This window comes from Plasmodium brasilianum, chromosome 7 (assembly GCF_023973825.1).
Source record: "Plasmodium brasilianum strain Bolivian I chromosome 7, whole genome shotgun sequence".
NCBI classification, from domain to species: Eukaryota; Apicomplexa; class Aconoidasida; order Haemosporida; family Plasmodiidae; genus Plasmodium; species Plasmodium brasilianum.
Genome location: NC_090120.1, coordinates 1,692,799 through 1,711,600, shown reverse-complemented (window position 1 = coordinate 1,711,600; position 18,802 = coordinate 1,692,799). Strand labels below are relative to the sequence as shown.

Below are 18,802 nucleotides of genomic sequence, written 5' to 3'. Positions count from 1 at the left end.
TTAAAAAATGACAAAATGGCAAAATAGCAATTGCAAAGTAACTGAATAACAAAAGAATGGGCCACAAAATGTGCAAAGAAGCTGCGTTACGCGCATTCAAAAAAGGGGATAAAGTACATAAAGAGAAAATAAATATTACTCGCGCTAACATGTTTATATTTAAGCACAAATAATAGTGAACGTGTTATGCATGATTAAAAATAGACGGGTGTATACATACCACATGAATGCATACATATATATATATATATATATATATATATATATATGTAAATACCCACATCGTGTGTGCTCAGGTCGTGCAAAAAAAAAAAAAAAAAGAAATTTTTTGATGCTCCTTAATTTTTACTCAACGTGTAAAATAAGAGCTCATTTAAAAGGTTTATAGTCAATGATTATGAAGCAGTATATATTAATATAAAAAGAATAATGATATTTGAAATTAGTTTATAAAGAGAAAAATTGCATAAAACTCCATCATGCATTGATTTTGTTCCTGTGGGACAAACACAATTTATGTTGGTGTTTGTTAATTGACATTTTGCCTTTATATCACACCCTCCATTATTTACGGCACATGAATTTTGTTCGTTTAAATAACAATTATCACCAATCATAGTATAGTTAAGAAAACAATAACATTTTTCTTTATAATCCTTAATAAAACAAAAAGAATTTTGTGGACATGATATATGATTACATTTGTCTTGACTGATGTCTATAACAGTTGAGCTATGCATATCGAAAAAAAGGTCATCTTTTTTTTTTTTTTTTTTTTTTTCATAAGGAATTATTATGTGAGAACTATTTTTCGAGCTTTTTATTTCCTCTGAGTTAAGACGATTTTTCCTTTCATAAAATTTTAGCACTTCATCTACAAATTTCATTGCATCTTTACACTTTTCATGATCACATTTTACATAATTATAAAAAAAGGACGCACTGTTATGTTCAGAAATGTTTGTATTATGCTCAAAAGAGTATCTGATATCGCTCAATATATTGGTATAAATAACATTTTTGTTGTTTAAATTTTTTTCAAAATCCTGAACGCATTCATAATTCTGCATATTTTCATAAGATGAACTAAAGTGTAAAATATGAATATTAGGTATGATATTGTTGTCTTGTACTGATTTTTGTTTTATTTCTGAGAAAATACTCGTCAAAATTTCAATTTGCTCTTCCATTTTTTCAAGCATTGTTTGTCTGCTTTTGATTTTTTCCTTTATTGTTCTGATAACTATTAAATCGTCCTGTATATCATGTATAAGTTTTTCATAAGTTTTAAAACTTTTTATATTTTCATATTTATCAGTGAAAAAATAAATATTTTTGTCTTCTTCATCCATATAGAAATAATTTTTTGTAAGATACGCTCTCCTGTATTTTTTATACGAATTTGCATTAACACTGTAAATTAAGTGCAATTTATCCTTAACACTTTTAAAGCTGTCCATAATAATTTTTGTGTTTTTTTCGCACCTTATAATATCATTGTACAAATTACACACACTTATATATAGGTACTCCAATATTTTTTTATTTTCCTGCACACTGTCAGAAAAATAAAACCTAGGTAAATATTCAAAATGGACCTTCATCTCTTTCATGTACGCATCACAACAGTTATGTTGCTTTTGTATATATTTTAATAATTCCTGATGGTAAAAAATGTATTTCCATAAATCTTCTGTTTTGTTTTGCATGAACAAAGCATATTTATTTAATTCAACAAGTTTCATTATCACTTGTTTTTTTTCATTTGCCCTTTTTAAACTCATGAGATCATTTTCGCTCTTTGTATACAACTGCAAAATGTTTTTATAAATATCCAGCAAGAATTTATATTTTTCATTGACCATGATTGAAACGTCTTTTTTATATTGCCTGTTCATGTCATTTTCCCCTTCTTGTACTCTAAAAAATGGATATTTCTTTTTTTCCTTATTTTTTTGACTAATCACATACGAAATATTCTCTTCATACAACTTTACCTTCACATACAAACTAGAGATTTCCTCTTCTATGTTTTTAATATTTGAAAGATTTTCTCTTTTATTCAAGTTATATTCGTACAACAAATTTAAAACTAAATAGTAATGTTCAAAGGACTCTTTTTCTTGGAAAATTTCCTTTTGGCTAGCTATTTCCTTGCATTGCCATGCATCAATTAGCATTCTTTTATCATTACCATGTACAACAAATGGGTCATTTTTAAAATATGAACAGTGCATGTCATTGCACACTTTTTCTTCTTTTATTAAGTCCATTTTGTTAACATCCTCCAATGAATTTCCTCTTTCTCCATTGACAAAAAATTGGTATAATTCGAGATTAACTGTTGTATCAGTTTTTTCACTTAACTCAAGTGGGAGTATATTAATTGCACATTTTGAACATACTTTTATGTTAAAATGGAAAATATTATTTTTTTTTTTTTTTTATTCCCCTCCGACAAATCGCACATAAAGGACTCATACGAACGTGTATCGTTGTTAAATTTTTTCCCCATATATGACTCCTTACTTACGGAATTGATTTCCGACACTTTATAATGTAGATTATTATTTATAGTAATCCTGTCTGAACTGTAGTCATATTTTAGTGCTGCACTTGGTAAGGTAGAAACCCCACCAGTAGGGTATGACTTTATTTCGGAGCAAGAAATTGTTATCACGCTATTATGTACATAATTTTCGTTTTGAATAGTTCCAGTTTTATGTTTTACCATATCTTCACTTGAGGCAGTTTCACTGTCGGAAAATGATCCCCAGTCGGCAATTGTCCTATTACCTACGATTGGTATAGTTCCGTTACTCTTTGCATATGCCCCACTGCCCTTTTTTAAACAAAAAGCATTCATCATTTTAATTTTTAGATTGTTGTACGGGGCCATGGCATAATTGCTAACAACTTGGAGGAGAAGCTTTTCAAAAACTGTTAAGTGCTTATACTTACCGTGATAATATATTTTTAAAATTTGACTTTGCTGAGTTTTATATAAAATGTACTTGTAAGACTCACTTAACGAATTCATAAGAAATGTATTGTTAATTAAGTTTAAAGGAAATTCTAAATAAGAACAAAAATTATTTGATGATATAGTTGTTTCCTCGTTTATAGCATTAAATTCGCTCTCCATATTGTTTACATCTTTGAAAAGGAATTGTTTCATTTTTTTCCTTGAGTAAATATCCTCATCTTTTATGTGTGATACATAGTTGTCATTATTACTACCTCCATGGTAACTTTTCCAGTATTCGAAGTTTTTTAAAATATATCCTGAAATGTCATCATTACTAAATATATTGTACAAATAGGAGTAGACAATTCTGAACGAGTCATGCATTTTACCCTCAGGTAGAAAACCCATGCTCAACTTATATGATACATGATTTTTTTGTAAGAAAATTTTTGTGTCGTTTAAATTATTCAGACTACTAATATTTTTGTACAACTCATTTAGTATTTGTTCATTATCATTACTAAGATGGGTGCTCATGAATTTTGGGTTTAGGCTAAAAATGTAGATCATATATTTTATAAGTACATTCGAAAAGTCCATATGTTTCATTTGACCATCCAGGTTTTCTAAAATTAAGTCAAAGCAAAAGTTTGTATTTATGCTTTTTTTATAATTATTCACAAGAGCTTCATAAGAATTGTTGTAAATATTGTATAAAAAATGTTTATTAAACAAAAATGCTGATGCGGAAAATTTTCTTAAAAATTGTATTTTCCTTTTTATACGAAGTAACAATCTTTTTATAATTGCAATTTTTATGAACAGCAAGGTAGTTTTGTAAAATTGCACAATTTGATATTGTCTATATTTTGAAGCAAAAATGATTGGTTCTCTTTCTACTTTATCTATATACGAAATATTATTTACCGTAATTTTTTTATTTTTTTGTTTCTTATAATTATTCAGTAGTTTCATTATATTTTTTAAATTATGTAGATATTTATTTTCTTTGTTTATTAAAGTGTCATAAAGTTCTTTCTTTTTTTTTCTCTCTTCTTCTGAGAAATAAGTTTCCTCTTCAATATGTTGGGTAAACCATGGATAGTCCTTTTCATCACAGTTTTTCGAAACATTTTTTTTCCCGCTACTTATGTGAGAACTTTTGCTCGTTCTGTTTTCTTTTGATTGCTCTTCATTATTTCGACTAAGTTTCCTTTTTTCTGAATTGTGCATAATTTCTGTGTCTTTTTTTTTTTTTTTTACATTTTTTATGAACTGTTCATAATTATTTTTCTCATTCTTAAAAGTTAAAAGGGACATATTTAATCGTCCGATTTTTTGTACAATATTTTCAGCTATATACTCCTTATTTTCTTTTGACATTTCTTTAAAATAGTTTAAAGAAAATAATTCCCTCACTGTTGCATAGTAGCTGTTCATGTTGGAGTAAATGAATGAGTACAAATTTATGTACTCACTTAGTAAGATAAATATATGCTTCATTTCATTCCCAATTTGTAAAATAATCGAATGGGAATTGTCATTTTGAAATGTATTAAATGTGGTTAGAAACTCTTTCAATTTATCTTCTAATTTCCTTTTAACATTTAATATTTTTTCTATATGAAAAAAAATAAAATGCTCAAAAATATTTTTATTTTCATAAAAGTCTTTTTTTTTCTTTTTTTTTTCATCTTCTATAAATGTATGTACTTTTTTTTCCGTATCATTTTTCATAAATTCTTCAAATGACTTTCCTTGGTCAAAGGAAATCTTGTCATAACTTTTATATTTTAACTCTTTAATTACATCCCTGCAAGAATTTACTCCATTTTGCTTTTCCGCTATTTGTATCATTTTTTTTCGTAACTCCTTGATAGAATGGTCTATATTCTTTTCTAAAGAAACGTCTATGTTGTTCATAAATGTTATCATGTTCTTGGAAAAAGCATGACTACATTTGGCACCTACCAAATCTGAATAATGCTCACAATTGGGAGTATTCTTAATGTTATTACCTTCTTCAACTTGTGCTTGAGTTTTTTCATACCCATTTTTCCCATCTGGTGCATCCTTTTCATTGTATAACTCTTTTTTTGTTGTTATATTAGCTCCATAATTTTCATAAGTCATATAGTAGACATCCTCTTTAAAATTAAGGAGAGCATTAAAAGGGATGTAAAAATAAAAAAGGTCTTTCTCTGTATTTATTATTAATTTTTTGAAAAATTTTACATAATCCCTGTAGTACAATTTTATTAAAACTAATTTGTATGTATATTTTAATATTTCAATTTGTTTACGTAAAATATTCTTGTTGTTAATATATGTGCAACTCTCAACTAACTTATTTTTCATAAACGTTTTTTTGTAATATCTTGTCATCTTCTCCAAATACTTTTTTAGTTCCATTATGGTTTTTACATTGCCTAATTCTTTTTCTTCAAAAATGTTTACATGAATTTCATTTTCAAATAAATACAATTCTTTTGCAAATTTTAAATTAACAGACGAATATACATGTTTAATAGCAAAATACATATCGTTTAGCTTTTTCTTCGTCTCTTTAATGTCTTCTTCAACTTGTTTTAATTTATCCTTGTCTTTTTTGCTTGCCCTAATAGTTTCCCTTTGTTCAGTTAAACTAATTAAGGTTAGTGCGTATTCCTTGGCCATTTCGTTCGTGCTTTGAATGCGTTTGAAAAAGCATGCGCAGCACAAGTTAGGGGTAAATAAAAGCAGCAACAGCATCAGAAAAAGGGAAATGGTGCAAAACAGTTTCATTGGGGGGGGGGAAGAAAACGAAAGAAGCGCGTGTGGATGCGTACATATGCTTATTCACGTTTGCATATTTACACGTACAGATATGCAGGTACGCCAAAGTGCTCATCTACACTTCTCATTTTTTTTAAGACCTGGGTTAAGAGGAAAATGACAAGATGGAATTTTTGCCTTATTATTTATTCAACACTTATTGAAGGTGCTGTAAAATTTAATGTTTTCAAAAAATATAATACGCTTTCGCGTTCTGTCTCTGTCTCTCTGTTTGTCTGTCTTTTTTTCTTTTTTTTTTTTTTTTGCATTGCTGTACTGCGTTCAAGTGTATTTATACGGTCTATTGCTCATGTTTTTACCGTTTGTTGAGTAATAAAATTCTTTTTTTCTTTCAAATGGGAGCTATCATTACGCGGAAAAGGGGTGTATTATATATATATATATATATATATATATATTATATATATTTCCTTTCATGAGTAGAATATTAGTGAAAAATAAAAGTATGAAAAAAGGGAAATGTAAAAATTAATCCTACATGAACCTTTAAATATAACGTTACAACATATTTTATTTAACTTGACATAGAATAAATCTGCCTCTTTTTTTTTTTTTTCCCATTTCATTTCAGTCAGTTTTATTTTATTTCATTTCATTTCATACAATTTTATTTAATTTTATTTAATTTCATTTAATTTCATTTAATTTCATTTAATTTTTTTTTTTATTTACGCATGGGTATTTATATATACTGCATGTGGGGATAATACTCACAAAAAAAAAAAAAAGTTTGAATGAACTGCACATTTAGCAAGTCTTCGTTCTGCTTTTAAAGCCCAACCACAGTAGGCACATACAGGAAAACAAAGAAAAGGCAAACAAAATAATATGGAAGTTATCCCTTGGAGTTATATATATATATATATATATATATATATATATGTAAATATATCTATGTATATATATATTTATATGTATGTATACATATATATCCACATATGTGTAGCGTTTAAAAAGAGGAAAAAACGTTTTCGCTCTTCGCCCATATTATAAAAGTGGAATGTGTCAACATGTAAGCGGCAAACGTGTGAAAATTGCGCTGAGTGTCTTTGGTATTTCCATTTTTGTCTTATTAGAAAGTTCAATTATTCTTGTACATATACGTTATATATATACGATGTGATGTCAAAAATTGGGGAAAAATATCCAAAAACGTAAATGTCCATATTTATGTATTTTTTTTTAACTATTATACTTAAGTGTATGACAAATAATAAAATAGTTTGTTCAAAAGTTGGCAGTTCGAAATATATGAACACTGCAAAAGATACATCTTTCATTGAGGATATGAACTTATTACGCTCCTCCCCCTATAGACCCAATATTTTGCTTTATTTTGTTTCATTCATTTGTTTCATTCATTTGTTTCATTCATTTGTTTCATTCATTTGTTTCATTCATTTGTTTATTCATTTGTTTATTCATTTGTTTATTCATTTGTTTATTCATTTGTTTATTCATTTGTTTATTCATTTGTTTATTCATTAATTTATCAATTTTGTTCTATATATTTATTTCTTTTTTGCACGATAATTGGTTTGAGGGAAATATCTCCAGGTCTCACAACTTTGATAGCTTTGAAAAAAAAAAAAAAAAATGTACCCCCATTTGATCTAATAACAAAGATTCATTAGAAAAAGCGCTTAAGTGAAAATTTTCATTTTTTTCTAAACCTTTCTATATCTATATTTAAAAAAAAAAAAAAATAAATAAATAAATCATAAATGGGCATGCGCTAAAGCAAAGGGGAAAAGTAAAGCGCATTATTTCGCTATCACTGTTATGATTAAAGAATTATATAAAGCCCTCTACAAAAATAGTATTTCATAATTATTTTGGGGGAATATAATATTATTCTTGTTGTGAAGAATGGAAATGAGTTTTTTATAATTTTTAAAAAGGAAAGGATAAAATGTTAATTCCTTTTATTTATTAGAACATATATAGAGTATTTTTTAAGTTTTTGATAATTATTAGTACGTTCGCAAAACTTTTTTATTTTATTATTTTTTTTTTTTTTTTTTCCCTTCCCATCTCTTCCCCTCTCTTTCAACGTTATTGTCTTAAATGATACTAGCACATGTATGTATATGTGTACGTATGTGTTCGTATATGTATACATATGTATTTTTTTTTTTTTTTTCTGAAAAATCAAGACATTTCGATGATTAAAATTATGTACACTACACTAAACTGCATTGTATTATATTTGAAGAAAAGCAGAAATGCGCAAAAATTATGTTCTTATATTGATCGCTATTATTACACACGTCTGAAGAATAGTGAAAAGCCTTTTTTGAATACATTCCCATATTACAATTATATAAATAGAAGAAAAAAAAAAAAAAAAAAAAAAAAAAGCGAAGAAGAATAACATTCCAAAAATGCTAAACAGATTTATAAAGAAGAAATGAATGAGGAAAAAGAAAACAATAAAAAAGACGAACGCCAGAATTACACAGATGATATTAACTACAACGAGGAGTATGATCAACAAAATGAGAAGAAGGAGGATGTAAACGACAGTACATTTGAAGATATAATACCTGAGGAGGACTATAAAAGAATACGCACAAATATAATAAATGAAAGTATTCTAATTAATGAAATAAATAAATATAATTCTGCCAAAGGAGAGGATAGTACCGACAAATTAATTCATACCAAAATTTTATCCTTGGAAAATAGAAAAATATTAATAATACAGAACATGAACCTTTTTAAGAGTAAGCAGATAAATATTAATTTTCCTTAATGGATTTGAAATATTACATATTAGCATATGGGAGTGAAAATGCCGCATAGGTGTACGCACAGGCACTTGCTAAAGTGTATATATGTATGTGGTGTGTAAATGTGCAAATGTTCAAATTTCAAATGTGTAAGTGCAAATGTGCAAATTTCAAATGTGTAAGTGCAAATGTGTACCATGTACATAACGTACTTGTGTGCCCACGCTTCCCCCTGCGCAGGTCTCGAAGAACTGCACTTGGACAACAATCTTATAGAAGAACTCGAAAATCTAGACGAGCTAGTGAACCTAAAAATATTGAGTGTATCAAATAATAAAATAAAAGAAATAAAAAATTTAAAAAATTTAAAAAACTTAGAAGAGCTTAACTTACATAATAACAGAATAAAAAAAATAGAAAATTTAAATAACAATAAAAAATTAAAAATATTAATATTAAGTAAAAATTATATTGAAGATATAGAAAACATAATATATTTAAGATGTTTAAAAGAATTAAAATTCTTAAATTTAGAAGATAATCCTATATGTAATGTAGATAATGTAGATATTGTAAATAATATAAATAATGTAACAAATGAAGTTAAGTGTAAATTAAAAAGTATTAAATATTTTAACAATGAAATATTAGCTAGCTATAAAAAAAAAAAAGATCAAACACATGTTAATACTACTACGATGTGTGCGACAAGGAACAATGAATTTGAATTCTGTTCCTTAAACAGTGCTATAGATAATAAGGAAATTTATGAAAAAAAAATACTTGAAGCATTTTTATATGATATTACAATATTGGCCAAATCCCTATTTGAGGATACAAAGGAGCCAGTTGTTCTGAGTAAAATATATTACTACCCTCAGATTAAACAAATCTTTTTGGAGGATCTTCACAAAATTAGCTCAACAGTTATGTACGTACCCTTTCGATGCATGCGTGTAGTGTACAATGTGCAATGTGCACCTGTGTCTATCTATGCATAAGCGCATTATTTATGTACCCTCTCCACAATCCACTACAATGTGTATCGCGCTCCTTTCCCCCCGCTTTCTGCTCCACACAGAGACCAAGTACTCCTACTGAACGAGGAACGAAAGAAATGCTCCGAAATCTTCGAGGATGATGTCGAAAATTTCATTTCAGCATATATGCTAAATAACGTTAAAGAGTACAACACATTAAGAAAGAGAGCAAAAAAGGTCATACATTCCCTACTAAGCTTTTTAAATTGCAAGCAAGGTTATATACGAGTATAAATATGCCCTCTTGGGGAAATACAGCATTTGTAACACACATGTATATGCGTATATATGCAGTTACTTTTACCTTTTCATGCATACCTTGTTCAGCATGCGTCTCTATTCACATTTGTATTTGTATTTGTATTTGTATTTGTATTTGTATTTGTATTTGTATTTGTATTTGTATTTGTATTTGTATTTGTATTTGTATTTGTATTTGTATTTGTATTTGTATTTGTATTTGTATTTGTATTTGTATTTGTATTTGTATTTGTATTTGTATTTGTATTTGTATTTGTATTTGTATTTGTATTTGTATTTGTATTTGTATTTACATTTACATTTGCATTCATTCCATCCCTTCTACGTGTTCACTGGCATTTCCCCCTCCCCTCTCCTCTTCTATAGGCTTAAAAAACATGGAGCTCAAAAAATGCCCCGAGTTCTACAAAGAAAAGGCAGAGTCAAATAAAAACAAAACATTAAACGATACAATTGTAGAAAAGCTTCAAAACATTTCAAAAAATTTTCATTTAAATATTTATGAGGATAAGGAGATGATCAATGAAAGTGATAAAAACGAACCATCCGATAAGTCATTATTTCTTTCAGATGAAAAGCAAAGGGAAAAAGAAAAAGATGCTCTTCTGATTGATGAGGACAAATACATATTAATAAAAACATATATTGAAGACAATATAGAACAAAATTTTCTTTTTCGTGATAAGTTAATAAATGAAGAATTAATGAACATAGTTTCTCTTAACAACTTCATTGAAAATTTCAAAATTGACATTTCAAAAATTATTAAAGTTATAAATGATCATATTTCGGATTATTTCAAAAAATTAGAAGAGCTAGAGGAAAGCTTCAGCTCCTCAATTGTTAATTTTTTTACAGAGGTGAAGAACAACGAGCATCCGTCTGTCGTTTTGAGGTATCAATTTTTCGAATTGTTGCATAGAATTTTGTTCATTTTTTTTTCAAGTGTCCACACAAAATATGTACACACTGTTAGAAGTATTATGTTACTGTGCTAAAACAGACGAAATATTAAAAAAAAAAAAAAAAAAAATGCATCCTTGAGTTACTGTCCTGTGTACATAATATAGTTACACTTGATCGTATGTTTTCCAAACTGCCTTTTCAGCGAAGACGAAATAAACGAGTACTACTCGTACAAAGGAAACCGGTCTAACATACTGAACAATCTGGAAGACTTTATTTCAAGCAGTTACAACAAATCGTATACTTTTTTAATTGAAGAAAAAAAAAAATATTTATTTTTAAAGTCTAGAGATAGAATAACAGAAATAGGAAAAATTGTGGATACCTTTAACGATTTGTTTTACTCCTACTTAAGCACTTTACGTGTTAAATAAGCATTTTGCGAGCCGTCCCCCATATATGTATACATATGCTGGATTTGTGCGTGCCTCATATTGTACATATGTATATATATTACCACTTAATAGTAGTATCTTTTGGTTGCACCTTTGCTTTAGCGCTTGATAGTTTTTCTTATTTCTTTTATATTTTTTCCTCGTTTTGTTGTTATTTTTTTTTTCTCTTTATTTTCTCCTCATTTTATTCATATATATGTATATATATATATATATATTTTTTTTTAACCTTTTAATAAAGATAATGCGTTTTTCGTTCAAACTGTTTTACCCATCTCCTCTCGAATGGTGAAATTGAAAAAAAAAAAAAAAAAAAAAAAAGGAGAGGTAAAATAATGTAATAAAATCAAGTGAAGAAAATTAATGCAATGTGATAACGCAGCTATACAACGAGGCAATAAAATTATAGAAGAGGTTAAAATGACCAAGGGGTTTTAATAAAATATGCCAAAGGCAAGAGGGGGAGGGAATATGTAAATATACATAAAATATATGCATGCAAGTATAAAAAAACATTCATATAAACGTTTATATGTGTATATACTTATATACTTACATAAGCGTGTACCAAAATGGTAAAAAAAAAAAAAAAAAAAAAAAAGCTTTCACGAGATAATACTCTGCGTACAAAAGTTTGAGAAATGTAATACACAAAAAACTTAAAGCTTAACATATATATATTTTTTTTAAAAAGCAAAACAGTGTGCCCTGTTATTTATGATATGAATGCCTTTCACCTTCCAAACTTTTATGTAGTTATATATTTCATTTTAATATTAAATAATCTATTTTACACGAAAAAAGTGAAAAGATTTACAAGTAGTAATAATACACTTGGCCATTATTATGACATTAAAAAGAATGAAGATAAAAAAAAGAGCTTACATTTTATTTTAAATAATGGGATGTTAATCAAAAGTACACGTAAGGGCAGGGTTAAGAGAAGCATTTTATATGTTGAAAATATAAAAGACATATATATGCTTGTTGGTGGGCATGTAAAAGTTAAAACTGGGTCTTTTAAAGATTGTTGCGGGGTTATACTAGATCTAAAAAAAACAGTAAAAGATGAATATGAAATATTAGTAGTAATAAATAGGGATGAATCTTATAAATACCCCAAAAGTATTTTAAACAAATTTGGAAAAAGTTATTGGTTTAATATAAAAGATATTGAAATTAAAAAATTGAAGCATTCCTTTTTTCATAATTATGATAATTTTTATGATAAAAAGGAAAACAACCTTACTGATGATGTTCAATCTGTGCAGGACATTAAGACTCGTTTCAAAGAGTTAGACGAACAGTTGTTAAGTGGAGATAAGAACAACTTAGATGATTTGAGTAGTGAAGCCGGAGATCCGTTTGATGAAAACGAACTGCTTGATAAGAATTCCGTGGACGGGCAGTTCGTCCGGAGAATTCGCAAAAAATTGACAGAAAATTTGGGCGATAAATTGGGGCAAAATGTTGGCACTAAATTGATGGAAAATTTTGGCGAAATGTTATCAGAGAATTTTGATGGAGAAATGACAGCAAAATATGATGATATCGTGGAAACACAATATGATATCAATGCGGAGGAAAAAAGCAGAGGAGATGATGATAAGACAAACTGCACAGATATGAGCGAAGAGGGGACATACAATTCGGCAGTCCAGCTGTATGAAAATACAGAGGAAGAAAAAGTGGATGGGGAGAAACAAAAAGAATGGGTGAACCAAGAAGGGGAGAAACAAGAAGGGGAGAAACAAGAAGGGGAGAAACAAGAAGGGGAGAAACAAGAAGAAGGGGAGAAACAAGAAGGGGTGAAACAGGAAGAAGGGGAGAAGCAAAAAGGGGTGAAACAAGAAGAAGGGGAGAAGCAAAAAGGGGTGAAACAAGAAGAAGGGGAGAAGCAAAAAGGGGTGAAACAGGAAGAAGGAGCGAAACGTGAAAGAAATGACCAAATGGACCTATTTGACCCATTGTCTGAAATAGTTCGCCTACGAGAAGACTACATAAAGGGGGACAAGAAAAGAAAAAACACACATAGCTCTTTTTGCCATACTGTTGTAAAAGAAATTGAGAAAAATTATGTATACACAGATTTGCTAAATTTGTATAAAAATAAAAGACACTTATCAAATATCGTTGTGTGTTTTTATATTTTAAAACAACTTGTGCGTATTTATAATTTTGAAAAAGATAATGAAAAATTAAAAAATAATTTTTTAAAAAATGTTATACATAACAATAATTTTGAAAACATAATAACTGATATTAAAAATTTCTTGGAAAGAAAAGAAATTTACAGAGTTGTGGATAAAACATGGCTCTTGTGGACTTTGGTAAAATTAAATATTCATAAAGAAGAGAAATATAAAGAACAGTTTAAGAGCATTTTAAAATACATTGTTAAATATATAAATTATGGTATATTAAAAAAATTAAACACAAAAAGTTTATGTGCCATTTTGTGGAGTTTGGCAAAATGTTCATACAATAATTTGAAAGTGTATAAAAAACTTCTATACTTTTTGGAAAAATATATAATTACCTTAACATGTCAGGACATTTCGAATATTTATTACTCCTTGTCGTTAATAAATTATAATGACCAATCCTTTTTTGAATTAATTGAACAGGAAATAAACAAAAAAATAAATAAGTTTAGTGTACAAAGTCTTATGAATATATTATGGGGAATGGCAAAGCAGAAAAGAAGAAATAACACCTTCAATATTGTGAAAGATAAGCTGCTATTTTACTCGACCAGTCTTGATATACGAAATATTAGCTTATTTTTATGGTGTTTAAACAAAAATAATTATTACTCTGTGGACATAAATTTTGAAGGAAAGAAATTTCAAGATTTAAATATAAAACAAGCCATGCAGTTGTTGTTATTTTTTAATTACAACAAAAAAAAATATTTGGAGTATTTAAAATATGTTCTTCATTTTTTATTTCAAAATATTAGTGCCTTAACAAATCAGGAAATTTCTTTTTTTTCCTATTCTTTATCAAAATTAAATTTACTAAATAAAAGTTTTTCCAAAATGAAGACACATATTTTAAAAAGGGATTATAACACGTTCAATTTAATTGACGTAAATATGCTCCTTTTATCACTCAATAATAGTAATATTTATGACAAAACTGTAATAAATTTTTTGTTTCTTGCATTAAAAAATATATTAAATGACGGCATCATAACCACAATTAATGAACAACAAAGCAACAGTGAAATATTATTAACAGGTCAGGAAAAAAAATTTACAAATTTTAATTTCATAATGAAAAATTTAGCTGAAATGAAAATATTTGACCAAGATATACTTCTTTATTATATACTGTACTATTCTCATAATTTTGCAAACATAACCATTGACGAACTTGCAGATTATATGTATTATACAACCTCGATAAATAACCCATATGAGGGGGAAAGATATGAACGAAGTAAATCAGGGAAAGAAGATGCTGAGAAAGTTGGTATTTCCGAATGTCAGGAAAACAATAACATACAACTAGCCATTAGTAGTGACAAAATGAAACAGCTACTAATCAGTGCAGGGGGGGATGAACTGAAGCAATTACTTATCAAAAGTGACAAATTAAAATTGGATGAAAGAGATTTTCAAAAAGTTTATTTACATTATTTGAACAAGATAATTTTATTTTTAAGGGAAAAAATGATTAACTTTGATGCACATTCGTTTCTTGAACATTTGAATCGTCGGGATGACGAGAATAAAAATGATATGGCAGGCAAATCAAAAAACAAGATAGAAACATTTGTTTTTAATTACCAGTCAGATGACAGTGAAAAAGATGTTAAAAAATTAAATGAGCTATTTTTAGGAAATGACCCGAACACTGTTAATGTAAGTAGTTTAGAAAATTTAACTTCTGATCAAGAATATTCTGACTTTGTAAATGAAAAAAAAAATGATCAACAAGAGAAAATAGAAAACGAAAAAAAGCATACACCATTATGTACATCCATTAATTCATTATTACATTTATTTCATTCTTTTTCATTCATTAACGCTTTTGATAAGAGAAAAATTGATTCGTATTTTGACAACTTATACCATGTTGTGAATGAAAAGAAAAGCGAAATTACAGCATATCAATGGTTACTCATTAAAGACATCATTAAGATGGTTAAAATAAAAAATAAAAAGGATTGGGAAATTCTTTTGGACAATGTAAATACTTATGTGAGTAACACTGAGGACGATCAAAGGGACTACTTTGAGACCATAAATATTGATATTTAAAGCGGATATAGGAGGGGGAAAAAAAAAAAAAATAAATAAATAGAGTAAAACAAAATAAAACAAAATAAAACAAAATAAAACAAAACAAAATTAAACAAAATTAAACAAAATTAAACAAAATAAAACAAAACAAAATTAAACAAAATTAAACAAAACAAAACAAAACAAAACAAAATTAAACAAAACAAAATTAAACAAAATTAAACAAAACAAAACAAAACAAAATAAAACAAAACAAAATTAAACAAAATAAAACAAAATAAAACAAAACAAAACAAAATTAAACAAAATAAAACAGAACAAAATTAAACAAAATAATATAAAATAAAGCATAACTAAATTAGACAAAATAAAAAAAAATTAAACGAAACAAAAGAGTTTGTATTATATATGCAGTTGGGACTAGGTTGTCACTAAAAAATTAAAGCAGAGGGGCACAAAACAAAACAAACAAACGGAGTGTCAAAAATGTTGTGTCTGTCATTGTGTATCAGTTTTTTATAATATTAGCTTCTCACAGATGAATGCACATGCGTGTAATATGTGTTTGTGTGTATACATGCATGTAATATGCATTTTCATGTGGAACGTGTGGACATAATTACTTATACGATGGATTTGTTAAAAATGTAAAACACCCAAAATAAAACTGCCAATGCAAAGGAAAGAAAACAAGAAATTTCAATGTCATTTAGGAAAAACATAGCTTTGCTTATGTACCTTTTATCCTTCATGCAATATAAATCAAAATTTGTGTCAAGGATATGAATTAAAAAGGTTAATATATATTTCATATGAATTAAACTAAAGGAGACAGATGCAATAACGGTAGAAAATAAAAGGCTAAAATAATTAAAGTTCATTGTACCTTTTAAGCTGTAACTTAAATACCATATATTGCTATACCATTTCGAGCTATACATATTATTTAACCCCATGGTACGAATTATGCTGTCAATGTTTCTCATACAGTGTATATGAAGAATGCAGGGTGAGGTGTGTGTGTGCGTATCAACGATCGAATAATTAAATGTTTTTTCTATTTGACCAATTTTTCTCACATTACAATTATTATTCTTCTCACCGTTACTGCCGTTGTTACCGCTATTGTTGCTGCTGTTATCCATATAAAAATCATCCAAAACGGTCTTTCGTTGCATCCACTCGATTTTATTTTTGCTGCTTTGCTTAAGAAGTTTTATTCTTTTTAAATTTTCCTCATCACCGCAGTAATCATCATAGTAACTAGTATCTCCGTAACTAACCTTTTTTTTTTTTTTTTTCATTAATATTTGTTTTATACGCGTGATGATTGAACTTTTTTTTTTTTCTAGCGAATTTGCAGGAAATAGTATTTGTTCATTTTGACTAGCTAACACATTGTCACTATTATGACCATTTTGGCTAGCTAACACATTGTCACTATTTTTTCCATTTTGGCTAGTTAACATACCGTCACTATTATGACCATTTTGACCATTCTGGTCATCCTTTTCTGCACTTCGACCAATGAGCTGTTTTTTTTTTCTTTCCTCATTTTTACCTTGCCTGTTCAGGTAGTAGGTATTTAACAGTGGCTTAAAGGGAAAAAAGTGCACACAATCTTCGTATCTTAGTAACATTACATTGCTTTTGTTTCTGAACAAATGAAAAATGACATTATGATTGTCAATAATGATTTTGTTGTAATATTGTAGTTGTTCTTTATTGTCGAATTGTTCTATGAGTTCGTCTTGTGCAAACTTCTTTTGTTCATTTTGTGCAAACTTCTTTTGTTCATTTTGTGCATATTTTTTTTGATCATTTTGAATTTTTAGTAAGTAATTACAATCTAAATATAAATTTGTTAAAAACACTTGGTCATTTTCAATAAAAGAAGGTATGTACTGTAAGATTTTTTTAGCTAAGTAAACAGTGCTGATCCATCCGCCTGAGTTTAGCAAATTTAAATTTTTATAAAAATAAGTGAAATCTTTATATTTATCCATAATATTTGTAGAATCCCATTCAGTATTGTCATTACATTTAAAAATACTATTGTGAAATATTAAATGCATATTTTCAATCATTTTAAAAAAAAAATAATTACTGGAATAGGTACTCTCACTAGTGCAAACAAATAGATTATCATAATTTATTATATATCTTTCTATAATAACATTAGCTGGTTGAAGAAGTATAGAATCAAAACCATCCACAAATAGAATTATATCATTATCTTTACATACTTTTAAGTATTCTTTTACCTTAACTAATTTTTCAATAAATCCTCCCCACTTTTTTCCCCATCCTAATACATTTAATTTTATATTCAAGCTATTGCAGCTTTCTTTTAACGTGTTAAAGTAGCCTTGCTCATGAGTTGCAAATGTTAAAACGTGTAATTTGCTATTCCTTATCTTCTCCTTCATCTGTTCGACGTTTATTTCTACCTCCTTGCACATTTTCTTAAGTAGCTCTTCTGTTCTACCGTGGGGATAAAGAAGCAAATACGGGGTAAAGGTGCAGAAAAAGAGGCAGATACAGGTGCAAATGCAAAGGATAAAGAGAAGGTGAAAAATAATGAATTGCTGTGCTTCACAAGATAAAAGCTCACACAAGAAATGGAAGGGTGGGGAAAAAACCGCAAGTTGACAAAGAAAAGAAAAAAGTTAAGATGGGAAAGCAAAGATAAATGATAAATAATAAAACAATGTAGTAACAAAAAAAAAAAAAAAAAAAAAAAAAAAGACAAAACGACAGAGGTTGCAATTTAATGCATATGCTTCGTATTTTTTAAATCTTAAAATCTTTCCGATTCCCTTCTTTGACAAAATAATATATATTTTATTCGAAAAATGCAACTGTAGATGCTTTGTTCTACAACTTGGTGAAATTTTACATACAATACGTGGTTTTTTTAATCCTTTCAGACAATTTAAATGAACCAAAAAAAAAATATACATAAGTATATATATGTATATATGTATGTATATATGTATGTATATATGTATGTATATATGTATGTGTATATGTATATATGTATGTATATATGTATGTACATATGTATGTATATATGTATTATGTGGGAGGGCCTAAATATACGTATATACACAGCGGCACCACCTTGAGAGCCATGTCTAACAGGTGTTTGGTAAAACTGCGGGGGGATTAAGTAAAATTAACTGGAAATATATTCTTAAGGTCTGTATGTACATGCACGTGTTTTCTTTTTTTTTTTTTTTTTTTTTTTTTTTGTTTTGCGTATATGATGAAGGAAAAAAAATTTTACATATAAAAAGTAGTAAGTGTTCTTATAAACATGTGTATCCATATGTATATATGGACATATATCTGT

At 27.7% G+C, this 18,802-nt stretch overlaps 4 protein-coding genes across 4 annotated transcripts; 2 read left to right on the top strand and 2 right to left on the bottom strand.

The window, feature by feature from the left end:
- Positions 1–395: 395 nt before the first annotated feature.
- MKS88_002091 (merozoite surface protein 1-like protein) lies at positions 396–5,644 on the bottom strand (the record flags this gene model as incomplete). The annotated part of the gene is made up of 2 exons (XM_067215073.1): positions 396–2,404; positions 2,530–5,644. The coding sequence occupies 2 exons, from the start codon at positions 5,642–5,644 to the stop codon at positions 396–398; spliced, it is 5,124 nt and encodes a 1,707-aa protein (XP_067074387.1).
- A 2,569-nt stretch (positions 5,645–8,213) lies between these two features.
- On the top strand, positions 8,214–11,176 carry MKS88_002090 (uncharacterized protein; the record flags this gene model as incomplete). Its single annotated transcript, XM_067215072.1, has 5 exons — positions 8,214–8,529; positions 8,776–9,466; positions 9,617–9,792; positions 10,203–10,731; positions 10,945–11,176. The coding sequence occupies 5 exons, from the start codon at positions 8,214–8,216 to the stop codon at positions 11,174–11,176; spliced, it is 1,944 nt and encodes a 647-aa protein (XP_067074386.1).
- Positions 11,177–11,919: 743 nt separating this feature from the next.
- On the top strand, positions 11,920–15,465 carry MKS88_002089 (heptatricopeptide repeat-containing protein; the record flags this gene model as incomplete). Its single annotated transcript, XM_067215071.1, has 1 exon — positions 11,920–15,465. The coding sequence occupies one exon, from the start codon at positions 11,920–11,922 to the stop codon at positions 15,463–15,465; it is 3,546 nt and encodes a 1,181-aa protein (XP_067074385.1).
- A 605-nt stretch (positions 15,466–16,070) lies between these two features.
- Positions 16,071–17,909, bottom strand: MKS88_002088 (procollagen lysine 5-dioxygenase; the record flags this gene model as incomplete). The annotated part of the gene is made up of 1 exon (XM_067215070.1): positions 16,071–17,909. The coding sequence occupies one exon, from the start codon at positions 17,907–17,909 to the stop codon at positions 16,071–16,073; it is 1,839 nt and encodes a 612-aa protein (XP_067074384.1).
- Between the last annotated feature and the right edge of the window lie 893 nt (positions 17,910–18,802).